Source organism: Pithys albifrons, chromosome 11 (assembly GCF_047495875.1).
Source record: "Pithys albifrons albifrons isolate INPA30051 chromosome 11, PitAlb_v1, whole genome shotgun sequence".
Taxonomy (NCBI): Eukaryota; Metazoa; Chordata; class Aves; order Passeriformes; family Thamnophilidae; genus Pithys; species Pithys albifrons.
Window position 1 is genome coordinate 1,599,385 of NC_092468.1, and position 27,160 is coordinate 1,626,544.

Consider the following 27,160-nt stretch of genomic DNA (forward strand, 5'->3'; position numbering starts at 1 on the left):
CCCAAGCAGAAGGCAGGCCACAGATGTCTGAAGCAAAAGCCTCCCCTGTCCCACAGTGGGAATCCTTGTATGCTGCAGGTTGGGTCAGTACTATCCAGGCTGGCTGCAAGAGCTCCTTCATTAAAAGGAAATGTGAAGGCAATTCTGCAACCTCAGAAATTAGAATGACCACAGTTCAGCACTCAGGTCACACACAGAAGGGGTTGGAAATGTGCATTCTGCAAACTGGGAGGTTTCACACAGCCCCATCCTGGAAGGGAAGGCAAGGGGAGTCAGCAGGGACAAAAGGGATTCTTGGGATAGCTGAAGGTCTGCCCAAGAAAGGAGCAGAGGGGGAGGCAGAATTGTTGCAGGTTAATGTTAAAAACCAGAGTGAAGAGGCCAAAAAATACTTTTAGGGGCAACTTGCTGGAAGCATGAAAACTAGTAAGTTCTTTTTCAAATACATGAGGAAAAGGAAGTAGGCCAGAGATTCTGGCAATGAGACAAGATTAAAGGGATTACTCAGACTATACAACAGAAAAAATAATCTTTTTGGTTTGTTTTTTCATCTAAATTCAGTGCAAAGGAACTTGAGAAAATTTCTGTGCCAAAACTCCTGGCTTTTACTTGTACTTTTTACTTGGATGTTTGCTGGGTACATTGGACGTCCCATTTCACCCTGAAGAGTAGAAGATTAAGTTACAGAACAAACCATTAACTCTAACACATCTCCAGGACCAAACTATTTTCACCTCAGTGTTAGAAGATCCTTCAGAGGTAACTCCTCTAAATATAAATTCTCTTGCTAAAAACTCCTGACAGGTGGCTATTGCAATGCCAGTTTTTAAGGCAGACATTAGGGGGTTTAATGAAACTATGAACCTGTAAATCCAATACAAATTATAGCACAAAATGCCAAAAAAAACCACCAACCAACAAAACCCACACTCAACCAAACCCCAGTGTTAGCCACACATAAATAAATCAGACATAATACTGGGCAGGAGCTGGCAGGATCTTGTACAGAGAGTTCTGCCATGCACATCTCGGGGCTTCGTTTAGTGGAGTCAAACATATAAAATAACAGAGAGACTCTGTTCACATAATTACTCAGATTTCCTTTGAGACTGTCCCTGATTAGGAGCTCTTGAAATTAAGTTGTCATTAGATTAAAAGGAAGGTCCTGTCATGAATGAGCAGTGGTTTGGAAAGAGTGAAAGGTAAATTTTAACCATAAAACAGTTTAACCTGGGACACCTTCTGTTGCTTGAGCTGGGACCTATTCTGTTCACCACAACTAGGAAAGGTCTCAAAAAGGGACTTAGTAAGATGCAATCTCCTGGTGAGCCAAAGTGATGTGCTTGACAACAGTTATGATGCTTGACTGGAAGTCACTGAAGGACCTCACAGAGAGATGAAATTGCAGTAGATGTTTGTACCCAGTGCATCACTTACCAACCCCAACAATACACGTATTGGACCCCTGAGTATCTGTTAGCAAAAGGAACAAGTTTGTAATATTCCTGCAAAAACATCAGCTTGATTTTCAACAGCAGCCAAAAAGTCAAAAGGTCCTGGACCTTTGTTTTCGATGGCCAGTGTTTTCGATGGAAAAGGGATCTCTCCAAGAACACAAAATGCAAAGGTGTCACTGCTGTCTGTGTAGGTCCCTGAGACACAAACTGCTGCACAACTATGCTGGGACAATAACACAAGATGCTCCAATATTATCACTGTTCCACAGGTGTTTGGCACTGCCTGCTTTTGGAAGCACAATATTGGACTCAGCCCTGACACAGTCATTCTTACAGTCCTATATTGTTAGAATTGTTAAGTTAGAGATTGTCACAGGGATGCAGCAGAAAGCAAGAATTCTCCAGGCAGTTTCTCAAGAAGCCCCCACAATGCAAATCAGTGACAGAGGAGAAAGTATTTTGAGGCCAAATCCAGTTACAGTAGAACTTTCAACCATGAGAAAACAGTCTCCTGCTATTCAACTTTCCCCTTCAATCAGATAGTAATTAGTGCCTATTTATGGTAAACAGAAGTAGTGAATAAAAACCAGTTCCATCACCAATTTGTATTGCTGTAGAAACAGCCCAAGGTCATCGGTGTCAGCTGGTCTGTTTAAGTCAGAGGGGTAGCTCAGGTGTGTAGGAGGTAGATTCTTGTTCCCCAAAAGTATGTACAGTAGCATTCTCTCTAACCCAAATTAAACTGGAATCCATGCAGAGCTGAACCAGTATTTCTGCATTGGCAATTTGGCTCAGAGTCAGCTTGACTATTCAACGCTAATCCCAGATCATCTCCACTTGCTTTGTGCTGTTCCAAAGCAAAGTGAGAGTCCTGTTCTCCCGTGCTCCTGGAAGCCCAGGTTTTGACCAGACTCACAACCCACACTGGAGATGAGCTGGGAACTCAAAATGAACAGTATCCTCAGACAGGATACAAAGTCAAAACTGGCTTTGTAGGCACAAAGACCAGAGGTGACTGCCATCATCACATCAGGCATGGGATTGTCTCAGTGAGATATTCTCTGAATTCCATATTTTAATCAACTATCAAATGCTGGTATTGCACTGTTAAAGAAGAAAAAAAAACAAAGGAGAACTTCATATTCTTTGCCTGATACAGTCAATAATCAGTCTGTACTGGTTTCTCACAAAAGCCTGTCAGGAGACCTGCCAGTGAACACAAAGTGTTTCTCAGAGCAGTAACACCAAAGTACCTGTTGAAAGAGGCAGTTGTAGCCTTACAACTTCAGGACAAGGAAAAGTAGCAAGAGAACAACCATCTCTCTGTCAAGAGGCAGAAGATTTCTCATTATAGAACACCAGACATACTCTGGTCAGAGAAGGGCTGCACAGAGGACATATGGATCTAAGAACTCACCTTTAGGAAGTCACAGTAATACTTATTTGTCTGGATTGGGAATGAGGCAGTCAAGAAAAAAAGTAAGGCCAGTGTTTTCCAGCCGTTTTTCTGTCCTGCTTATGGCTAAGACCCAAAGGAGAAAGGCCAGAATATCCTTGCTTAAATAATAACAGTAATAAAGCAAACCACCAAGCTAAAAATCTAGTTCTTGACAGAGGGGCTGCCTGGGTGAGCTTCTGTAGCACTTCTCAACCTCCCAGCTCAGTTGGGAGGGCAGTTGGGAAGATGTCCACAGGGGAAGGAAACAATGCTCCTGGAAGCAAAATTCAATGGCCAGCTCAATTATACCAATTCAATTATGCAAATGCAGCACTTGCTCAGTACCCCTCCCAAGCCATTACAATTTAATAAGCTGTCCAAATTAATTTTGAGCTCTTGCTGTGCAGTTTGGAAAGAGTCATCATCCTGAGCTGGCACACGTGTAAGAGCAGGAGTGGAGCGGTACTTGGTCGGGGCTGAGGGAGGACACGAGATCTTCCTGGCACACAGGGAACACCCACCCCCAGCCCACAGAAACAACAGCGGATTTGGGAGTTCCGGGGCTGCATCCAGGGCAGAACTTTAACTTCTTTGTTTAGCAACATCAGAAAAAAATGAACAGCTCCAGAGAGGAGATGGACTGCTGTGAGCTCTGTCAACACTCTCTGCCTCTAACAGGGGTGTTGGGAATCTCTTTGGTGACATGTTTGAAATGTAAGGGAAACACATCTTTTACTTGGCCACAATAGAAAATTCACTCACACAGTACATGTAAATACCACTGCAAGACAAAAATAACCAAAACGGGTACTTTGTAAATATAAAGAAGATCAACATAGAACTTGTTTAGCATCTGATAAAACTTCTCAGGTCCAGTTCTGGAATAAAGAGGTATTTGAACTCATCTGACAACTTCCAAGTTGCACAGACATACCCCCATGACTTCTGTTTATACCTACACAATTTAATAACAACAGGAGGAACGTGGTTAGCAGAGATCTAACATGACATGCAGAATGCAGGACCAAACCTGATGCCAGTTCCAACAGGACAGCATTGGAACGCTCACGCAGCTGAGAAAAGCTACACCCACCAGCCTGGCTCAGGCTGGGGGAGGGCTGGACCAAAGGAGGAAGCTGGGCTGAGTAATAAATGCTGGAGAACACATCCTACAAATTCATCCCATGAAAATTCCCTTCAAACACATCACGCAAATGAAATAAGGACTGGCTTGTGGAGAATAAGCAAACCCCATAACAACAGTGACTTAGTGGGTGGGGTTTGTTCTGAGATCCCAAGGACCTTATAACTGTTGGGGAATATTCATTCCCAAGTCCTTGTGAGTCCAAACAAGAAACAGGTTCTTGTTTATTTGCTGTTTCTGAAAAGTAGCAGATAGTTAAAAAAAGCCCCAAACAAACAAAACCCCACACATAGTTGCAAATAACTGGTGGGTCTAACAGACACTGTTATGAAATGGTTGTATAGCACTGGATATTCCAGTGTTTAACAACAGATAAGAAATATTCTGTCTTAGAATAAGTAACTCCTCTGCACCAGTAAAGACACAAATTTTTCTGCACTATCCCAGGTCTCAAGACTGATAATGCAGATGCCCCCTTTTTTTATGCCCACTCCAAAAATGCTACTTGCAAAAAACAAACCCGAATAAAAAAAAAGAATTGGCTTCTTCATATGTGGATCTGAACTTGAATGAAAGGGACATCACAGCCAGTCCTATAGTCTGTAAAAATAGGGTGTCCCTGGTGTTGTAGGAATAAACCTCTCAAATAAAAAAAAAAAAGACAATTCTCAGAGAGAGATGTTGATATTAGCAAACCACTGGAATATCTTTCAAAAAAACCATGGCCACTCTGAAATAATGTAAGAGAATACTTTAGAACACAGAGGGTAAAAACCATCCCAATGGGGAAGCCTGTGTTCATTCATGAATGTAAAGTGAGCGAAACCAGTGGGCTGGGGGTGCCAGTGTGCTCTGCTCCACCAGGATTCCAAAGGCATGGTTGGACCCTCCTGGACACTGGGGATTATAAAACTAAAAGGTCAATCCTGTGAGACAAAACACAGGGAAAATTAAAAATAAGAGGCAGAGACAAGTGAATTGCTGCAGGTTGTGCTGCAGGAGAGGTCCCTGCACCTGTGCCTCGTTGGGATGGTAACAAGGGTGAGCAGGTAGCCATGGATCACCTAACAAAGGTCCACAGGCTTTGCAGAGACATCCCCTGACTGCTTTTTGGCAAAATTCAGTCTATGCCTCTCTTAGAAGCTGTGGGCATGTTTGGTGTTCCTTTCTTGTGTAGTTACTGTGGTTGCCTATTTATTAGCGTTAGATTTGTTTTGTTAATAGATTAATAACATCAGCCCAGCAAACACTGTGTTGTTGGAACGATTACAGTCACTCTGGTCTTACCCTGCCTCTCTTTTCATCCCATTCAAAACGCAGTGACACAGAAGGAAACCTACATCAAGTCAAACAAGCAAGCAATTAGAAACAAGCTTGCCATTGGCAGCTGTCTGAGGGGGAAAAACAAACCCCATAGCAAAACAACAACAAAAATCCTTTTCTTCACATCCAGGCTTTCAGAGGTTGTGTATCTACTGACCTGTATTTTCTTCTTCTCAGTTGATAATTTTCCCTTGAAGATGCAACACGGCAGGAATTAGACACTTCAGGATGTACCACTTCCATACCAGGATCTCAACACAGAACTCCTTCATCACCTCGTGTTCTATATAACACCTTTACAAAGAACCATTCACTGAGATCTAAATGTTTATTCTGTTCAAGTGCTGTAGTGAATAATCAGAAACTGTTACCCCGGGTCTCAGAGCAATAGTGCAGATATCTGTGTTTGGCAGAGTTCACAGGCTGTGTTCTAACCTAATCTAATCCAAGTGTCCAGCTTTTACCAAACACAGCCATTGGCAGACCATTGACAGGAACTGGAAAATGGAATAGCATCCCTTTTCTACCCTGGTTTTCCACTGCAAAGATAAAGAGGTGCTCTCGATAGTTTATTGAGTGTTTCAGGGCATGTTCAAAGTTAAGCACACACCACTGGCTGGGGAGGGAGATGAGCAGGGAGAACACTGGTTCCACAAAGCTTTTAGTATCAGGGAGCAGCAGAAGTGGCTTCTGCAGCAGGACAGGTGAACCAGGAAGGGAACAGCAAGGCAGGCAGGGGCAGTGCTGTCACTGAGGGAAATGCAGTGCCAGGGTACCTGAGCAAGGAGAGCAGAGCAGGCCCGGCAGCAGCAGAGTGAGCAGGCCCAGGGCCAAAGCAGGAGCCAGCAGGTCAGACACAGGGAGGCTCAGGAAAAGGCAAGGTCTCCTGTTTGAAACCAGCTCCTAAGGCACAACAGAGAAAGCCCAGGTGAAACTTCTCCCTGCTTGGCTCTGTCGCAGCAGCCTGACCCAGGTCTCACAGCTGCAGCACAGCAGGGCCAATCCAACCCTGGGGCAGGGCTGCAGAACTGTGGGGCACTCAGGGCCCCCACAGTGAGGCTTGATTTGTCCTACTGACCACTCACAGCTGAGGTCCTAACCCAGTCTCTTTGGGCAGCAGGACTCATTCTCCAGGACAGTAATGCTGATAGAGTAGAGGCAGGGGAAATTACATCTCCTCCTTGAATGGCACTGTTAGAAATGTGGACCCTGAACTCAGGGGGCTGGCTGGAAGAAAAGGAAAATTGAGCAGATCAGCCTTAGTGGGAAAAAACCACTATGGGCTCCCTCTGGTCAAAAGGGTACAACCTGGGCTAGTCAGTCTTGCTGCTCTTGCAACCTCACATTCAGTTATTACCATAATTTCCAAGAGTAAAATTTACTTGTAGTTCTAGAGAGTTTGTATGATCTATCTCGCCAGGATTGCAGCTGTGTTTAGGTGGAATCCAAACCTCCTGACTGAGCTCCCTCAGAACAGTGCAGGTTAGTGCTGTGGATGGGGAGATGGGGGTGGTCCTGGGGCACTGCTGATGCCAGTGGCTTGTGCACAACACCTCGAAGGAGCATATCCCATAAATTAGACAGGCCTGGGAAAACTCTCTGGGTGTCAAGTAAGCCCCTTGCATAAGAGCCAGGGCAGTGTGAGATAGTTTGGGAGGGGTTGAGATGAGAGTGTTCAGGACACTGTGTCTGGAGTTTGGCAGAGCATGTGATACAGGGAGGTGTATATGACAATGTGGACTTGGTGGGAATTTGCTTGGATGGTATTTCAGTCCTGTTGGCTTGGTTCAGCACAGGAGGTGTTTCTGGCAGTAAGTTAAAGAAGGAATTGGGCATTTTACAAGCAGTGTAACAGTAGGCTGAGTGTGAGAATGAAGATGCTGTGCCTTGGAGTGAAATCAAGTTATGGTCTGGGGATGGCCACTGAGTGTTTTACTGGGAGGACATGAGGGTGTGGAAGGTCTGCATGACAACCTGGCAGAGGCACCAGTGAGCACGCAGGAGGCTGTGCCTGGGGTGTGTGGGAACAGTGTCAGGTGGGCAATGAGATGCACAGCTGGATGAGCACCACAGGTCCTAAGTGAGTATCGGGAGTCAAGACCCAAATTCCTGTATTTTGTGTGCACACCCATTTTGAGTTGGGCTGGAAAGCTGGGGGGATTCGTGAGGAGAAGGAGGAACTAAAAGGTACAGGTGGAACTCCTCAGTTAGGTTCACATGGGCAACTCTAGGTGAACATGGAGAGGGCCAGGTGGGAAAAAGGAGCAGCTCCGTCAGACTGTCCCCAAAAGGCCAAGCAGGGAAGGGCTGCCTGGTGGCGCTGGCAGTGTCGCAGCCCAGGCCCTGTGGTGCTCACCGAGGAAATACAGCAACTTCCCGCCGTAACCCCCGTCCAGTGCCTGCGGTCACACCTGCCCGGGGCGGCGCATCCCCCGTACCTGTGGTACCTGCGGTCACACCTGCCCGGGGCTGCGCATCCCCCGTACCTGCGGTACCTGCGGTCACACCTGCCCGGGGCGGCGCATCCCCTGTCACTGCGGTACCTGCGGTCACACCTGCCTGGGGCTGCGCATCCCCCGTACCTGCGGTACCTGCGGTCACACCTGCCCGGGGCGGCGCATCCCCTGTCACTGCGGTACCTGAGGTCACACCTGCCCGGGGCTGCACATCCCCTATCACTGCGGTACCTGCGGTCACACCTGCCCGGGGCGGCGCATCCCCTGTCACTGCGGTACCTGCGGTGTGTGGCGGGACCCCACGGGCAGGCTGCTGTGTGCAGGGCCTGCCAGTGCTGCGGGGTGTGTGTGATGTGTGCGGGATCTGTGTGCTCTGCAGCCACACCACAGCTCCCGCGGGACCGCCCGGTGTGTGTGCGGGCACAGGGGGCACAGGGCCCGGTGTGTGTGCGGGCACAGGGACACAGGGCCCGGTGTGTGTGTGTGGGCACAGGGCCCGGTGTGTGTGCGGGCACAGGGACACAGGGCCCGGTGTGTGTGCGGGCACAGGGGGCACAGGGCCCGGTGTGTGTGCGGGCACAGGGACACAGGCCCCGGTGTGTGTGCGGGCACAGGGACACAGGGCCCGGTGTGTGTGCGGGTACAGGGACACAGGGCCCGGTGTGTGTGTGTGGGCACAGGGCCCGGTGTGTGTGCGGGCACAGGGACACAGGGCCCGGTGTGTGTGTGGGCACAGGCCCCGGTGTGTGTGCGGGCACAGGGGCACAGGGCCCAGTGTGTGTGTGTGGGCACAGGGCCCGGTGTGTGTGTGTGGGCACAGGGACACAGGGCCCAGTGTGTGTGTGTGGGCACAGGGACACAGGGCCTGGTGTGTGTGTGCGGGCACAGGGACACAGGGCCCGGTGTGTGTGCGGGCACAGGGACACAGGGCCCGGTGTGTGTGTGGGCACAGGGCCTGGTGTGTGTGCGGACACAGGGCCTGGTGTGTGTGCGGACACAGGGACACAGGCCCCGGTGTGTGTGTGGGCACAGGGCCCGGTGTGTGTGCGGGTACAGGGGGCACAGGGCCCGGTGTGTGTGCGGGTACAGGGGGCACAGGGCCCGGTGTGTGTGCGGACACAGGGACACAGCCCCGGTGTGTGTGCGGGTACAGGGGGCACAGGGCCCGGTGTGTGTGTGTGGGCACAGGCCCCGGTGTGTGTGCGGGCACAGGGACACAGGGCCCGGTGTGTGTGCGGGCACAGGGACACAGGCCCCGGTGTGTGTGCGGGCACAGGGACACAGGGCCCGGTGTGTGTGCGGGCACAGGGACACAGGGCCCGGTGTGTGTGCGGGTAGCCCGCGGCTCAGCCCCGCAGCGCCGGCGGGACCGCGCCAGTCCAGGGCGGGACAAGACGCGCTGCCCGCGAACGTGCGGGGGGAGAGCGGGGACAGCGCGGGGCGGGGCGTGCGCCGAGGCCATGGCTGAGCTGGGCCCGTGGGGGCATCTCGCTGAGGCGGCCGCCCCGCTCCCGCTGCGGGCTCGCGCAGCTCCTGTTCCTTCTCCGGGCGCGCCCCCGCTCCCGGTGCGGGCACGCGCAGTCCCTTCTCTCCCCCAGGGCGCTCTCCCGCTCTGGGCCCGAGCACTCGCCCCTCCGGGCGCAGGCCCCGCTCCCTCCCTCGGGCACGCGCAGGGCCCGCTCCCTCCCTCGGGCACGCGCAGGGCCCGCTCCCTCCCTCGGGCACGCGCCTCCCCGCTCCCTCCCTCGGGCACGCGCAGGGCCCGCTCCCTCCCTCGGGCACGCGCGGCCCCGCTCCCTCCCTCGGGCACGCGCAGGGCCCGCTCCCTCCCTCGGGCACGCGCCTCCCCGCTCCCTCCCTCGGGCACGCGCCTCCCCGCTCCCTCCCTCGGGAACGCGCATCCCCGCTCCCTCCCTCGGGCACGCGCATCCCCGCTCCCTCCCTCGGGCACGCGCGGCCCCGCTCCCTCCCTCGGGCACGCGCGGCCCCGCTCCCTCCCTCGGGCACGCGCGGCCCCGCTCCCTCCCTCGGGCACGCGCGGCCCCGCTCCAGGCGCGGGCGCCGCTGGGGGGCGCCGGCGCCCCCCCCGTGCGGGCGCGGGCGGCGCATGCGCGGTGCGGGCGCGGCGATGGCCCCGCAGTGACGGCCGGACCTAACGGCGCCACCGCGGAGCGCGCGCGGCCCGGCCCGGCCCGGCCCCGCCGCGCCCCGGCCCGGCCCCGGCCCCGCGGGACCCGCCGCGGTGATGCGGCCGCGCTGAGCCCCCGCCGCCCCCGCCGCCGTCCCGCCGCATCGGGCAGCGCGGCCCCGCCGCCGCCCCGCGCCCGCTCGCGGTTCGTGCCCGCGGCCGCCGCCATGCCGGGCCGCCGCTGAGGGAGGCGCCGACAGCAGCAGGGCCCGCGGCGGCGCGGGCATGGCCCGCTCGCTGCTGCAGTAGCGCGGCCGCCGCCGCCCGGGCCGAGGCGCCGCTCGCAGAGGCCCCGCGGGAGCGGAGGAGGAGCCGTCCGGCCCCCCCGGCAGGGCCGCACGGCCCCCGCGCTGCCGCCGCCCCGGGCGGCCCCCACCAAGGTGACACCCCGCCGGTTCGGGTCCCCGCCCCGGGGCCACCCGCGCCCGCCGCCCGCGCGGGCCTTCTTCTCAGCGCGGAGCCGGCGGCGAGCGAGCGGCGGCGATGAACCCGGTGAATGCCACTGCTCTCTACGTGTCCGCGAGCCGCCTGGTGCTCAACTACGACCCGGGGGACCCCCAGTCCTTCTCCGAGATTAACAAGCTCCTGCCCTACTTCAGGCAGTCCCTCTCCTGCTGCGTGTGCGGTGAGGATCTTTCTTTTGTTCCTGCACAATGAGGCTCCCCGGGGCTCCCGCCGGGGCCGGGGCTGTGCCGGGGCCGCGCTGGCCTCGCCCCGGCCCGAGGCAGCTCCAGGGAAAGTTTGGCGGCCCCGCCGGGGGGGCGGCTCGGGAGGGTGGAGTGGGAAGTGTCGGGATGAGCCCGCCCCCGGCCGGGGCAGCCCCGCGACTCGGGCCGCGATCCCGCTGGGTCGTGCCCGCTGCGATTCCTGCCGTGGCCCAGGTAATCGCTTTGCCAAAGCCGTGGCTGAGAGCGAGCCTGGTCAAAGACACTCAAAACAATCCCCAGACCGTCGGGGCAGGGGAAGAGGAACTTCTAAGTGTTCCCCCCCCCAGCCTTGAAATGTAAACAAAAGGTAATTCCGATCGAAAGCCGGGACTTTTGAGCGGACATAAACAATAATAGGGGTTATTTTATGTGACTAGCAGATAGTTATCCTGTGACAATAATTACCGTAAAAAGCAAACGGGCTGAAGGCCTGCCAGGCTTTCCCCACTCCCATCGCCCCCAAAAAGCGTTCTGTATCCTGTGGGCAGAGGCAGCATCCGGAATTTCGGTGTTCCAGCCTGGGAGCACTGGGAGGGAGTTGGGTCCTGCTGTGTTTGCGGAGTGGGTGCACGTGTCCGTTCTGGGAGGAAGCTCCGGAACGAGCTGCCAGCCTTTCCTGAGCTTCCCTCTGCGGCCTTGGGCCGTGTCGGGAGAGGGCTCAGAGCTTTTGGACCTCTCGGCTGATTAGTTTCGTTAATTTTTTGCCTGCGGTAGTTTTGAGCCGTGCGTGTGTCTGTGTGTTCCTGGCAGGGTGGACTCGTGTCCGCTGTGCTTGCCTGTGTTTGTTAGTGCCGGTGTGTGTGCTCACGCTCAGCTTTATCAATTGAAATACTGCCTTTATTTTCAGGAGGAGGGTTTCAGCTGTTCAGGCTGCTAAGCTAGTGTTGGATGCTTCCTATCCTCCAGCTATTGGCTCCTCCCACTGAAAGTCTTGGAAAATAGGGATCTGTTTGTACTGGGAAGGAGGGAGCCCGTGCCCAGGATCTCTGCGTCGTCACTTCCTGAAGTAATTTGAGGTGGTTTTTCCTCATGGAACCCTGGTGTCAGTATCGATGTACCTCTGCTCTTTATTTCTTATTACCTTAGGCTGGTTGATTCCAACCCTGACTGTGACTCTTTCCCATAAATCCTTCCTGCTTTGGGTCAATCACCAGAGTGCTTTTGCCAGAAAATATGCAAATATTGTTCTGATTTTATTTTATAAGCTATTTACCCAGGGACTGTGTGTTTGTAGCTGCTGTGCTGTCTGGCCTTTCAATTTAAGCCTGGTCTTCTGAAATGTGTTCTTTGTTCTCCTTGCCTTGACTTCTTCTCTTTTTGGCCTTTTGCAATCTGTTTTACACTCTGCTGTTAAAATCATCTATCTTTAATTTGTGCCTGCCCAAATTCCTGAGTATTTTTTCCCATCTTCAGCTTTTTTTTCTTGCTTGGCTTTTCTGTCACTGAGTTTGGTAGAGCAAACTTGGCTTTTTCGTTTGTTTTCTCCTTTTGCCTTGTGCCTCCATGGATATCCCTACTCACAACTACCTCTTGCTGGTTCCACCTTCTCTCTTCATCCTTTATTTTCTTTCAATGTCAAGGTTATTCCTTTGGTTTATATTTTTCTTTGGCTGTGGCCAGCTCCCAGATAACTGTAGCTGCTGTTTATTTCGAGTCTTTGGCCTGGGAGTGATTACCCGGCCTTATCTCTGCCTGCTGGGCTGCTGTTGGTGGGTGGCACCTCCAGAGGCCTCGGGAAATTCCAGGCTCTGTGCAGCCCTACAGTAAGAGAGTTTCTGGCCTGTAGTTCCTTTCTTGACCCTGCAGGCAGAACTGCCCACTCTGGGTTTCCCAGCATTCAGGAACCTGCACCTCACACTGGTAAAGGCAAATCCACCTTCTTTTCCTCATTTGCTTGTGTCGCTTTTCTCCCACTTCTGTCACGGCTGGATATTGGTGCTTCCTTTGCTCTTTGGCCCTCTGATCTCACTGGGGTATTTTTAAAATGCTCCTTTTCTCTTGTGTACTTTAAATATGCAGGAGCTCTTAGCACTAAAGTAATTTAAACCCTGTGCAACTGTCAAAACCTTTTTAACTTTGGTGTTTTAGAAGTACTGAAGTAAAAATTCCATTGAGAGATCACAGCAGGAGGTGCTGTGACAACCCAAACCTTTACACTGGGGGGGTGGTTTTGTTTGTTTGTGGTTTTAGGGTGGTTTTGGTGTTGTTTTTTTAATTCATAAAAGCTGTTCTGATGCTCACTCTTTTCTGCCCTGGTTGTTCAGACCGTGGGATCCAAATGTGTGGCTCTGGGTTCTCGTAGACAGAACTTTGGGTGTCTGGTACTTTCCGTGCTCAGACCGTGGGAGATGCTGTCTGGACTGCCAAGTTCAACAGCCACTCTGTTGGGGAAATGCTGCCTGAATTATCAGTACTGGTTAGAGTCTCCAGGGTTGGACTGGTAGGAATTCCCATGGGAAGTTCCTTCCCAAATTAGTGCTCTTTGTGCCATTCCCTCGGTGTGTAATGTCTCTAAGGCTTTGTTGTGCCGTAGGTGTTAATTCTGCACTCAAGGTTGTTCCTTTAATTTTCGGAAGCTGTTTTTAGGGGAAATGAGTGCCAGCCGTAAGAACCAGCCACCGTTCCGGGGCTTCCCGTGTTCCCAGTGCCCACCCCCTTTCCTTGGGATCCCACAGTGTCTTACACCAGCTCCCAGAGCAGGGGTGGCCGCAGCTTTTGGGCCCATGTTAATTCTGAAATTCTAATTACAGCTGGGCTTCCAGGTGCGGGCTGGCACAGGCGGAGCTGCAGCAGCAGAAAGCCCGGTGCGAACGCGGCGTGTCGCTGTGAGGCTCTGGCGCTGCTCGGGGGGGCCGAGACTCCCTCCGGCCTCGGGGCGGGGGGAGAAGGGCTCAGTTCTGCTGCTGCGGGCACTGTGGGGATTTCGAGGACTTGTGTGGTCATGTGACAGTTTCCTGGATGGTGCGGGAGGTGATACATCATCCTTTTACAGCGATGTGTAAGACAGTTTTTCCTAGAGCTTTTAAAACTTAAAAATAACTCTGCCGAGTGTGCATTAGGCAGGTCTGTGCCTTGTGTGTTTGGAGGATGTGAAAGACGAGTTCCAGGCTCTGAAATACAGTGATTGTTATTAAGGTGCGTGTTCACACCACATTTAATTTAAAAACAGCTGAGTAGAATTTACGCAGCAAACTTGCATGTTTTAAAAGTAGTGCCTGCTGGGATAAAATTCACTTGGCGGTGCCTTTCTCAGGTTCCAAACCATGCAGGTCACTGCAGTCAGTCAGAGGTTCAGCTGGCTCTTCAGCAGTAACAGCCTTCTCTGAAACTCAGTTAAAATGCTGGTGAGGGATAAAATTGCCATTCAGATCAGCTCAGCTTTTCATCCATGGAAAACATCCTGGAACCCCTGAAAGATACTTAGAAGGTGTGTGGAAGATTGTTATTGCTGATGTGGAATGGGAAGGTGCCTGGGAGGTGGCAGGGCTGTGGGACAGGAACCCAGCTGGGGCTGGGGCTGGGAAATACAGGATGAGAGTGTAGTTCTTGTTTTACACATCCTGTAATCCCAGGAAGGGGATGTGAGACAACACGTGGCACTGGGAGATTAGGGGTGGGGAGGAACAAAGAACCCCCATGGCAGCACTGCCTGGTACCTCCTGCAGCTCCACCCGGTGTCTGAGGGGGCTCCTGGTGATCTGGGGCAGGGGGTGGGGGCTCAGTGGGGCAGGAGGAGCATTGTGGAAGCAACTCCCAAGCATGGGAATGCCAGAGAGTGCCAAAACATAAAATAAAACCTGCTGACTGACTATTTTCCTGTATAAAGATTAGTGCAGGGATGTTATTTCCCTCCTGCTGTAATGTAAATGTAATAACCTATTTTTGAGAGTTTTATGCTGCCAGTATGAGTTGAATGGAGTGCATAACATAATTACATGTTATAATCAATTGTAGTTATCAATATAATTATGGGGCCCATTCTACTAGCTATGTTTGAAATTTCCACATGTAGTTATGTAAAATTTTCCATCCTTGTGCTATTTTTTCCACACGAAGGCAGCTCCTCTTCTTCCTCACCCCTCTCTTGAGTTCTTGTGTCCCCCACACCCTCCCTGGTGTGGGCGCCCTTGGGGGTGGCCCAGGGAGAGCTCAGGGCTTTGGGATGCACTTTGGCATTGGGACATGATGGGAATTCAGCCTTGGTGGTTTGATTAAACTTTTATGAGACACTTCTGCAAGTTTCGAGAGGAGCTGCACCACCAGCAAGGGGAATCCCAGGGAATTCTGGCTCTGGAGTGTGCAGGGTCCTCCTTGCACTGATGGCATGGGACCAACCTGCTGTCCCTCTGAGAAGGGAACGGAGCTGGGGGGCACCTAAACAGGCTGGAACCTCCTAGAAAGTTCCATTTCCTGTCACGGAGATGGAAGGAGGGAGAAGAAACAAATTGCCACTATAATAAAACTGAATCTATGCATGTACTGGATTTTCTGTTTGGGAAGTGAGCAATGGTGGAGCTGGACTTGGATATGACAGTCTTAAAGTGAAAAAATGTGTTTAAGTTTTGTGGTGGAAGAGTTTGGCCAAGTACTCTCCTTCATTGTCTGTTCTCCATGGATTAAGGAGAGTGAAGGCCAGTTCATGATCAGGGCCAGATCAGAGCTGCCTTTTATGCTTGAAAAGTGATCTGGTCTGTGCTTTTTAAGCTACTTTTTTTCATTGATGTTTTCTTTTTTCCTCCATTTTCAGTGATGAAAAATATTGTTCAGATATCACATTATGGTAGTTTCTAAAAGTATGGGGTTTTTTCCCTCAAAAATTACGTGAATAGTTACCAAAATACTTCCCAAATTCTGAAGAATGTGCAAAATAACCAGAATCTCTGGAACAACCATTGGGGAGCATCAGCCAGGGGACTGAATACCTATCAAATACCTCCTGCTGCAGGTATTCCCTTTCTTCTTGTTTTGGAGAAGCAGTTGTCTATCAAATGTCCACTCTCACGTCTCTGAATACACTGGTTTTTAGCCAAGAACATGTTGGATGATTTCCTCCCAAAATCTCCCTGCTTCCCTTTCCTGTTTTTACATCCTGTGTGAGCCTCCTGGAGAACAGTGTGGATAACACAGACTTCTACCAATTGAGCCTCAGTTGGTTTCTAAACTAGATTTGCTGCCCTGTCTTGGAAGGAAATGGAGGATTAGGAGAAGTGGCTCTGGTTTCCCCCATGGCTGGTGGACAGTGGGTTTCCAAAGGGGTTCAGTGTTCTGATGGGATGGGAGAGGAGCGTTCCTGCTGGGAGGTGATGGCTGGGCTCTGATGGTCCCCCAGGACACTGATTATACCATTGCCTCCTGGAGTGTTTGAAGAGGAGTTGGTGTGTTCCCAAGAGGCACCTTGGTGGGGAGGGCTGAGCTGTCCTGGGCTGTGGGCACGGGGCACTCAAACCCAGGTTCTCCAGGTTTGTTTTCCTTGCAGTCTGAAGGTTTACAGCTCAGGTTGTCTAAATACAGACTGAGCATTCCTGGGTGTTCCCTTGGAGTTTTCTGTGAGGCCAGAGAACATTCCTGGAGTGTGGTAAATGCCTGCCCAGCACAGCCTTCCTTGGGCACGGGGCTGCTGGGGCAGTGCAGGTTTCCCTGCTCCCCTCAGGGTTGCTTTGGGGTGCTGTGTGTGCTGAGCCTCAGGCCCAGCTCAGGGCTGGCTCCCTCTCCAGGGGCACAGCCTGCTCCCAGAGTGCACGGCTAACCTGGTGCAGCCATTGCTGTTTGGGGGGAAAAAGTGGGTTTCGTTCTCTCATGTTTGCCTGGGGAATGTGATCCACTCCATCTGTAACTTTCAGAGCAGGTTTTAACTCTTAGGAGCGTTTCAGCTGCACATGGAAACATGTTAAACTAATCTTACACCCAAAGGAGAAATGTTAACTTTGCTGTTTGAAACCTCTGAAAATACAGCAGCCTTGACTTTTGGAAAACATCCTTATGCGAAAAGCTTACACTGGATGGTGAAAAAGATGAATTTAGGTAATTTTTTTTAGTCTCAAAGTTTGAACCTTACCACCTAGACTGTTAAAAACACATTTAGAATTCTTCCAATCAGGGATCTCGTAAACACAAAGACTTTCAAACAGAAATATAACTTTGACATAGGACTTGGTAAATACATTCTCTTGTTTCTTATGCAGGGTGTGAACTCTGAGAACAAGGCAATCCTGTCTGCACTTCAAATGCAATTTATTGTCATAATTCTTTTCCTTGAAGTTTAGCTAAAGAGCTTGGCTGTATTTCTCCACATACGCAGAGAAACAGACTGTCTTCTGATCCTGGTCAGTTTGAGTTCCCGTGGTGTTCAGGCAGACAGTGCAGTTTTGATTTCTCCAAAGAGTTGTACAATCATTAACTCATTACTCACAACATCCCTCTATGAGGGTAATAATTCCTGTAGTTAGTATTTTCTAGTTGTTTGTTGCTGGAGGATGCTTAGGAATACGCAGCAGGCAGCAGAATGTTTTCTCTGATAAAACTTTGAAATAAGTGTTTTCAGTTGGTTGGGGTGGGGGGGCATTTAAATGCTGTTTGTGTGTCCCACGTTTCCATTTCACCCTGTGGGAACCTGTCAGTGGTTGTGACTGTCTTTGGTCAGATTCCAGTGGCACTGCTGTGGGAGTTTTGGGGATCTGGGCCCAGGGTGGTGTCAGGAAGAAACGCTGTCACTCAGTTCCCAGGTGAGCTCTCACTGTTTCTCAGAAAGAGCTGTGTGCTCAAAAGCCTGGAGGATTTTTTAAAATTTTTTTTTTTATTTCTAGTTTTTGGCTGAGTAAAACTATTTCTGTCTACAAAACCTTGTCTCAAAACCTATGGAGGATTACACATTTCTAGTGGTGGTGTGAGCTCCTCTTGCCCACCCACGTTTCACAGACGTGGGTTCAGAGCTGTTTGTGGGAGCACCGGGGATGTGTGTCCATGTCCCTCAGCCAGGACAGGAGTGTGGTGGCTGTGGGTGCTGCTGTGCCTGGGAATGCTGGAGGGGGTGGGATCCCTGATCCCTGCATGACAGGCACCTCTGCCAGGGGGGCCAGGCAGCTCTTGGGCTGAGAGGAGCTGCCTGGAGCAGTTTGGCAGGACAGGGGCAGGACAGACACGGTCTGGGGAGTCTGACTGACTCTTGGGGCAGTGTTGGTGAAGGAGCTCGGCCCCACCGTGGGGCAGGGCTGGGGGCCTTGGGAGCTGTGCATGGAGCCCCTTCCCTGGCCTGGGAGCCGTGCATGGAGCCCCTTCCCTGGCATGGAGCCCCTTCCCTGGCATGGAGCCCCTTCCCTGGCCTGGGAGCCATGCATGGAGCCCCTTCCCTGGCATGGAGCCCCTTCCCTGGCCTGGGAGCTGTGCATGGAGCCCCTTCCCTGGCCTGGGAGCCATGCATGGAGCCCTATCCCTAGCATGGAGCCCCTTCCCTGGCCTGGGAGCCATGCATGGAGCCCTATCCCTGGCATGGAGCCCCTTCCCTGGCCTGGGAGCCGTGCATGGAGCCCCTTCCCTGGCCTGGGAGCCATCCATGGAGCCCCTTCCCTGGCATGGAGCCCCTTCCCTGGCCTGGGAGCCATCCATGGAGCCCCTTCCCTGGCATGGAGCCCCTTCCCTGGCCTGGGAGCCGTGCAAGGAGCCCCTTCCCTGCTGTCCCATGCTTGGCAGGTGGCCCTGGCGCTGCCCTGAGCTGGAGTGCTTGTGGTTACCTCCTGCTCCTGTGAGGATCCAGCCCTCCCAGTGCCTCCATTCCCTGCGGGTGGCTGACAGACCCTTCCCTGCTGCTCACCCCCTGCCTGGCCCCAGGTAGCTTTCAGGCAGCACTCGGGGCTCAACCCGCCCGGGGAGTGCTGGGCTTCGGGAGTGGCGGTGCTGGTGCATGGTGTGCCTTGAGCTGCTTGCTCTCCAGTGGGCTCCAGCTGATCATTCCTTGGCTGGAAAGGTGCTCTCCGGGCTGGAAGGGAGCAGTGCAGAAAAGGGGGAAGGGAGAGTGAGGCTTTTCCTTCCAGGAGCTGCTGCAGGTGGGTGGATGGCTGGACACAAAACCCTGTGTGTGAACCAGCTCCTGCCCCTCCCCAGCTGCTCAGCTCTGCAGCTTGTGTGGCAATTTGTTGGAAATCACTGGCTGTTGATAATTATTTTAGGAGGAACAATCAGATCCCGTTTAATCCAGAAATGCACAGGCTGAAAGTGTATCAGTCCAGCTTGTGGATGTTACTCTGGGGTCCCTGCCCGGTATGTGTGCTCCACGTGGACAGAGCTTCTGTTCCTCAGAACTGGGTAGAGCCTCAGCAGTCTTGGTTTAAAAATGAAATAATGGCTACTCTAATTGTAGTGTTTGATGTGCACAGATTAAGTGGTGCAGGTGAGCTTCTCTCCCACCATCTCCTCTTTCCCATGGGTGCCATCCTGCCCTCATGGGAGAGCACAGTGCAGTGAGGAGCTCCCAGAGCTGGCTGTGCCCTGCAGAGCCAATGGGGGTTCTGGTGATGCTGGTGCTGCCGAGGGTTAAAGGCTCCTGCCTGGCCAGTGTTAGTTAGAGATCAACCCCAGCAGTACTTTTATTTCTCTCTGTCATGGAAATTGATATAAGTTTTTCTGTTTCTCACTTCTCGAAATTAAGATTTAATAATGACATAATTCTTTAGCGTTGGAGTTGTTAAAGAAAGGCAAGATAAGATTATGTTTCAGTAGGATTTCCAAGGCCCCTAAATTATTGCTGCCTTTGCTGCCCATAGGTGAGAATGGCAGGAGGTGACCTGTTCCAAATCTTTCTGCCCAGTGAATTTATCCATTTGCTGGTGCTGGACACCTGACAATTCCCGTGGTTCCCAGTTCCTCTCCTCCCTCTAGTCCCAGAGATACAATTTGCAGATGCTTCCCCTGTCCCTGCAGCTGTGAAATGATGCTCATTAAGGAACACAATAGGAAGTATTCCTTGTGCTTTAAGTGACCTTTATCCCGGTGCAGCCTTTCCAGGACAGCTGGGATGGTTGGGAAGTAAGATATTAAAAGTCTTTGCTCTGTACATGCTGCTCCTGATTGGAAGTGCTCACACTGATGTGGGTCTTTAGTCACCCTTTCTGAAAGCTGGGGAGTTCAGGGGGCAGTTGCGTGGAGGGAAAGTCTCTTCCTGGAGGCTTTGTAAGAAGGTGGCGCTGCCTTTGGTGCACGAACACACCCCCTGCAAAGAGGGTCAGAAGAGGCAGGGCAGGTGTGGGGACAGTGAAGGGCTGCACTGAGGAGCTGTGGGAGCATCTCACACGGGAGGGGGACTGCTCTCTGCCAAAATGACAAATTAAATTCAGCTTAGAGAAATGTTAAATTATAAACATGAAAAAATGTTGCATCCTCAGGGCCCACCATTTTTGTATCTTACAGATCTGCATAAATTTTTCAGTTTGCAGACAGGGGCAGCACTGGTGGCCACCAGGCAAAAGTGCAGTCTTGGCCTTGCAGTGGAAAACCTGCAGGTGCTGTGGAGCAGCTCAGGGTTGTGTCTGGGGCACCGTGCTGCTCCCTGGGTGCTGCTCCCTGGGTGCTGCTCCCTGGGTGCTGCTCCCTGGGTGCTGCTCCCTGGCTCTTACAAGGAATGAAGCTTCACTTCATGGGTTTGCATCCCATGGTTGACTTTCCTGGAGAGTGACAGTGCCACAGAATCCACGGGAGAGAGAAACTTTGGAGAATGAATATTCAGTGATCTCTGAGCTCCAACTGAAATAGCCCCCTAGCCCAGGCATTCCTGATGTCTCTCCCATGTAGGTTGCCTGGCATTTACTGAGAGCAGAACTCTCTCTGTTCTTCCCCTCAGTGAGAGCATGGGAAGTGTTTTGTCTTGTCAATCCGTCTGGTTTTTCCCTCGGAGCTTCTGGAAATTTAAATGTTGCTGTATCCTCTTTTAGCATTCCTACTCATTCAGGGGTTCCAGCCAAATTTATTTTGGGAGAAATAAAATGCACAGTTGGCGATGCCTTTTTGAGAAATCTAATTAGAAGTTAAAATGGTACCATATTTATTTGGTCTCATCTCTGAAGTGTTTTAGTTCTGCAAACTAAACTCAGCCTTATCTTATCTTGGTGAGGAGGAGAGGGATGGTGAAGGTGGGCAAGGAGCACACCCAGCTGCTTTGTGTCATTAATTATGAAGTATTAATTAGCTATTAATGCTGGTGGCTTTTGGCCATGGAAGCACTGGCTCTGAAGTGTCAGAGCATCAAAGGAAGGAATGTAGGGGTGTTTGCCTCCTGTTGGGAGAGGCTCCAGCTGCAGAGGGGCCAGACTCGTGTTGGGGAACTCTGTGCTGAGGGACAGGACTTGTGGGAGGAGCTGCTGGGATTGAGAGCTTTGGGTTTATCTCTGTGGGAGTTGAGGACTTTTCTCTCAAAATCCAGACTCACCACAGGACCATGGTGGCCCTCTGTGCCTCTGTTGCCGTTTGTAACATGTCATTTCAAGGGAACTGATAAAGAACGGGAGAATTCCCACTGCAGGTTGGACTGTGAGTCCAAGTTCCAGCTGTTGGCTTTAAATCTTCATGACTTGGTGACTGTTTTCTGTCTTCTCATGGTGGGTCTGCTCACACTGTCCTGGCAGGTCCCATCATTTGACCTGTCTGTGCCACCTCCCAGCTTTCTAAACAATTTATTCCATTCAATTTATGGAAAACATACTATGTAAGGGCAGTTTCAGAACTGGCTCTTGTGATTTGTGGCTCAAAAACCAGTTTACTTCAAGCCACACTTCTCCAAAGACAGCTCAGGTAGGGGCTGGAGCAGCCCATTCCCAAAGAGGGATCAGGGAATGCAGGGAAAAGGTATCAGGCAAGTGAGCAATGAGTGAAAATACCTTTATCTGTTATGTTTGGGTTTTTATCTCAGTCAGTTTGATATATGCACTTTGCTGCCTCTTCCCAAATGGTTTCATTTTATGCATTTGCCTCAGCAGGATGTTTTCATTTTGGACAATCTGGGTGGGAATTCCCTGATGGCTCTAACTCATCCAGCAGAGGCTCCTTATGGGAGAAAGGTCTGATCAAAACTGGGAATCTGCTGCTGGGAGGGGAGGGGAGCCCTGGGGCTGTGGATGGCTGCAGATCCTCTGCAGTTTAATTTGGGAGATGGAATATCTTTCTGGCCTGGAGATGGCTGGAAATAGCAAAGCAATACTGTCACTTGCTGGATATAGGAACTACTTGGATAGTTTCTATACAGAATTTTAGTTCCTCCATGTTTTATCCTTGGGTGATATTTAGGTTGTTTTTAAGGAAAACCAATGCCTTTCTTCCAGGTTTTTACAGTTTTGGGGGGTCTGAGACTTTCTGTGCTGTCAGGTGTGTGTGTATTCCTTTAGCAGCTGATTTTTAGTAGTCTTTTATTCTTACTGGTGAGATCTCAGAGAGAATCCTTTCATTCTGATGGCCTCACTGACCACTAAATGAAGAGTAACACCAAGTCTGCTGTACCTTCTTCCCCTTTGGGGTGGATATTCCATCATTTTTGCATCCCTTTTGGAGTTTCCCTCTGCTCTGTTGCCATTTGTTTTCCCAAATTCCATTAAAATCTCTGCAGTAACTTGTCATGGGAGTGTATGGTTGCACTTTTGGCAAGTTCATAGAAATCGTGAGTGTTCCCTAAGGACAAAACTGAAGGGTCGTGGGGTTGGTTGGTGGTGTTGGAGCTGAGAGTGGTTCTGAAGTGCAACACACAACAAGTGATGGGGGGATGGTTTCTTGTTTTACTTAATGTTTTAAAACCAGCTGGGAGCTGTGAGATGGGTACAGGCTGTCCCTGGGGCGGGAAGTCTTCTGGTGACTGACTGAACTTTTGAGGCAATTATATTTGACAGTACAAAAAATTCATCCCCTGCTGTCTGGGAAACCTGCCTTGAGTCCATTCTAACCTTCCTCTTTCTTTTTCCCTTAGGAAATTTGCTACAAGACCCTATTGCTCCTACCAACTCCACATGTCAGCACTATGTCTGCAAACCCTGTAAAGGCAAGAAGATGATGATGAAACCGTCGTGTAGCTGGTGCAAGGACTATGAGCAGTTCGAGGAGAACAAGCAGCTGAGCATCCTGGTGAGCTGCTACAAGAAGCTGTGCGAGTACATCACGCAGACGCCGCTGGCCCGGGACATCCTGCAGGCCGTGGACTGCTCGGCAGACCTGCTGGCCCTGCTCAAGGATGGGTCCCCCCTGCACGAGGAGACGGAGAAGGCCTCGGACGCGGCCCTGGCGCTGTGTTTGACACATTCCCCGGTGCCCTCCACGTCGGAGCTGGCGCCCGACGCCGCGGCATTCCCGGCGGTGCCCGAGAGCGCGCACAGCGCGGACGGGCGGGGCGCGGGCATCAACGGGCTGCCCAGCTGCAACGGGCTGGCGGTGGGCAAGCTGGGCGTGGCCGTGCCCTCGCCCGAGCACGCCGGCGCCATCGACGTGTGCGGCACCGGGGACTACATCAAGGGCGAGGAGCTGCCGGGCGGGCTGCAGCCCGTGTGCGACAGCGTGGCCTCCGCAGACCTGTGCCCCGCGGGCATCGACATCTGCGGCTTCAGCGAGGACATGAAGCCGGGCGGGTCGCTGCTGCTCAGCGTGGAGGAGGTGCTGCGCAGCCTGGAGACCGTGTCCAGCGCAGACGTCTGCGACTCCGGCCTGCAGCCCGGCCTGGAGCCGAGCATGGCCAACGGCCCCTTCCTGCAGCTCTCGCCCCCGCCCCTCAGCCATAACATTTTCATGGCCACAGACGCTTCTCCTCACGGCATCTCCTGCACGGCGGCCACGCCCAAGGTGGTGAAGTTAAACAGGAAACGCTCTCGCTCCGAAAGCGACAGCGAGAAGGTGCAGCCTCTGCCCATCTCCAGCATCATCTGCGGCCCAACACTGGGAGCGTCGGCCCCCGTGACAGTGAAACAGGAGAACAAACTGTCTCTGCAGCCCATTGCCACCGTACCCAACGGAGGCACCACTCCCAAAATAAGTAAAACTGTGCTCCTGTCTAACAAAAGCATGAAAAAGAATTTAGAACATGCCCCTAAGAAATCCCACCCGAAAGCCAAACCGGGGGTGCTGAAAACGAAAGACAAGGCAAAGGAGAAAGTTCCCAGCAGTAATGTTATGCCAGGGAGCCCAACAAAAACTGTGTATAAAAAGCCACAAGAAAAGAAAGGGTGTAAATGTGGTCGTGCCACCCAAAATCCAAGTGTTCTTACCTGCCGTGGCCAACGCTGCCCTTGCTACTCGAACCGCAAAGCCTGCCTTGACTGCATATGCCGTGGCTGCCAAAACTCCTACATGGCCAACGGGGAGAAGAAGCTGGAGGCGTTTGCAGTGCCAGAAAAGGCCTTGGAGCAGACCCGGCTGACTTTGGGCATTAACGTGACGAGCATTGCGGTGCGCAATGCCAGCACGAGCACCAGTGTAATCAATGTGACAGGGTCACCAGTAACGACGTTTTTAGCTGCCAGTACACACGATGAGAAAAGTTTGGATGAAGCTATAGACATGAGATATGACTGCTGAGTCTTTCTTTCCTTTCCCTGCCCTCCGTAGGGGAACTGCTACAGGTTTAAGGCAGCTATGGTTCTGTTTAACTTGCTGGAGCTCCTGCGTTCAGATCACTTGTATCAAGTGTTTTTCATTGCTATGTTCTGTGTATTAGTGTCTGGGAAATAGTTGCAGATAATGGAGGAGTTACCCTAAAACTGTTTTTAGTTCTTACAGCACCTCATAGTTTGAGATCGATTGCTGATGTAAATGATTTTATCACAAGATCTTTGACAAGGAATATATTGACCTCATTGTACTTGCTCATGCTTTGTGCTCAGTCAAAGCTTTGGCTTCAGTGTAGAGAAGTGGAATCTGGTTAGTCCATCTCAGCTGTGCCAGACTGTGGTGTAGAAAAATGAGCGTTGATGGGTTACAGTCACTGTGACTGGGGAATGACCTGATGCTTCTGTGGCAAAGGCAAGAGGAGCTGCAGGACAGTTGGGAAGGGTAGGCCATGGGTGACTGTGGGAACTGGGGATCAGCTCTGGGGAACAGCTTGCAATTAAAGAAGAGAGTAGTAAATACTGGCAAAGCTGAGAGGCCAGAAGGCAGCTCAGGCTGCAGGCAAGGGCCAGGAGGGTCAGGTGGACACAAGGTCAGACCACTGGCTTGGATACGCTGTCCTGGGAGCTACATCACCCCTGGGGTTTGTTTCCTTGGCAGTTCCAGGGCCATGTTCCTACTCTGTCACCCATCTGTGCCAGCTCCCCTTGTGGGATGTGTTACTGCTGGGTTTGGCAGGGGCAGAACAGCACCTGGACCCAGCCAAGGCTCCAGCGTTGGCAGCACCACCCTCTCCCTTCCCTGCTCCCCTCCCTGTTTTTACTTGAGTTCCTGCTGGTGTCACTGCTGTTGCTTCTAGAGAAGAGCAGGGGTTTGTGGGTTACAGAGAGCCCCCTGGGCTGATTTTCCCCACTCAGTGCTGGGATACATGAAGATTCCACAGCGCTTGCAGCACTGGGGTAGTTCAATGCAGTTGGTACCATGACAGCCCCGGCGCCCGCCCTCTGAGGGGAGTCCTGCACTGACAGGCACCTTCCAGCTGGGGCAGAGGATCAATGGCTATCCAAGGTCAAATATTCTAAACTCAATAAGCTATATATAGCTCACTCCACCCCAAATCTATCTCATTTTTTTCTAAAATGCTAAAAGTAGCTTTTGAAGGTCAGTGCTTTTCAACCTGCGCCAAAAGGTTCAAAAATGGAAACACAGCACAAAGTTGTCAAGAGCTTATGTGGAAAAGTGTTACAGTGAAAGAATTCCTGTCAGGAATTCGTCTTTACACAAAAATGGCTGATTTCAGAACAATCCCTAAGTAGGAGGCACAAGAGTTTAGTTGTGCAGTTCTAAAAAAGTCAGATTGCTTTGGGAAAGCAGCAATTCCTCCTCTTGCAATGCTACAGCACAACCTGAACATGGGCTGACTAGAGCACGAACACTGTGTCTGACTTCAAGGCAGTTCCCATTCCAAGAGCATGTTCAGTGGTGTGTGGGTTGTGTGAGTTGCTGTCCTGCCCCACCTCCCCTCCCCGGCTGTGCTTGGGCTTGGCACAAAGCACGTACAATGATGGTTCCTCACCGAAGAAATGAGCAAAAACCTTTGGACACAAATGGCACCTCCTTTTGTTTTGTAGTGTACCATGGTGTCATTTTCTGTGAATGTGGTCAGAGCTTTTTGTTGGTTTTGGTTTGTTTCTCCCCCCGTCTTTTCTGTGGGGTGGGCAGGGTGGGGGGTTAAAGCCATAGGAAGAAAAATGTGATGTACGTGTCCAGTCTGTACTTTTTTGTTTTTGTTTTGCAAGAAGAGTTGAAAAATATTTTTGATAATGAGTAAATGGTGGAAAATGCTACTTAGTATTCTTGTCTTTATTTGCCAACCCAAGTACCTAAGATCTGTGTTTTTTAGCCCTCCTGAGATTTAATGATGTCCTATTAAAATGTATTTAGTTAAACTTGTATGTGATTTTTGTGTTGACCCAGAAGGATCCTACCAGTTTCTAATTTGGTGGTTTGATCGTGACCTACTAATGTAAATCTGTTTATTAGTCCACTACGTGTAAGCAGCGCAGCCCCCGGAGCCTGGGAGTGACCTGCACGGCATGGGTTGTTTGGGAATGCTTTTGCAGAGCTGTTCAGTTTTGCTGAGATTGTTGATGGTACATTTCTAGGACTTTCATTAAATTAAATACAAAGTACCTTTGCTCCAGAAATGTGGGAGTATTTGGAATCTTTACTATCTCACTGCTGCATTCAATGTGGTACCAAAAGTTGGAGAATTCAGGCCAAGCATGTTTCGGAGCTGTCGACAGGAGAGCCCTGATGGTTCATGTAAAACTGCAAATGGTAGATTCAGGTTTGTTTCTAAAAACATTTCCTTTTATGCTGCCACATTCTTGAAATGTATATTAAAATTCAAATTGATTTAATAAATGTTAGTTTTCTAATTCTATTTTGCAACTGCTGAGGCAGTGTGGCATATGTTGAACTTGTCTAAATACTACTCCAAATGCTACTTAGTCCAGTGATGACTAATTCTGTAATTGCTTAAATTAGGGTTGGCTTGGTTTGGTTTCCTTACCCTCCTGGCTAATTGTTCATGAACGAGCTGAGCAATGCAAGGGATCATCTTGGTGCTGGCAATAATTGCAGCGGTTCCAGTTTGGGAAGTGCTCCTCTCCCTTCCACAGCAGCTTCCCGGTTCCAGTTTGGGAAGTGCTCCTTTCTTCCCAGTGTGGGGCCTTCCCCACCACGGTGTGAGGGGCTGGAGAGAGCTCGGCCCTCCCTGAGCGGGGCCCTGCCCAGCCAGGGTGGGCAGCGCTGGCAGTGCCGGTGGGAGCAGTCCCGGTGGGAGCAGCCCCAGGCACAGCTGAGCTCCAGCACAGCCCGG

General features: G+C 51.5%; 1 protein-coding gene across 2 annotated transcripts; it reads left to right on the forward strand.

Annotated features, from left to right (window-relative positions):
• Positions 1–9,949: 9,949 nt before the first annotated feature.
• On the forward strand, positions 9,950–26,123 carry MSL2 (MSL complex subunit 2). 2 transcript variants are annotated; one of them, XM_071566713.1, is made up of 2 exons: positions 9,950–10,631; positions 22,652–26,123. In XM_071566713.1, exons 1-2 carry the CDS (start codon positions 10,490–10,492, stop codon positions 24,244–24,246), a joined length of 1,737 nt encoding a protein of 578 aa, XP_071422814.1. In that variant the 5' UTR covers positions 9,950–10,489; the 3' UTR covers positions 24,247–26,123. The 2 variants fall into 2 exon arrangements, with proteins under 2 accessions (XP_071422814.1, XP_071422815.1); XM_071566714.1 differs by lacking the exon at positions 9,950–10,631 and adding an exon at positions 12,533–12,573.
• Positions 26,124–27,160: the final 1,037 nt, after the last annotated feature.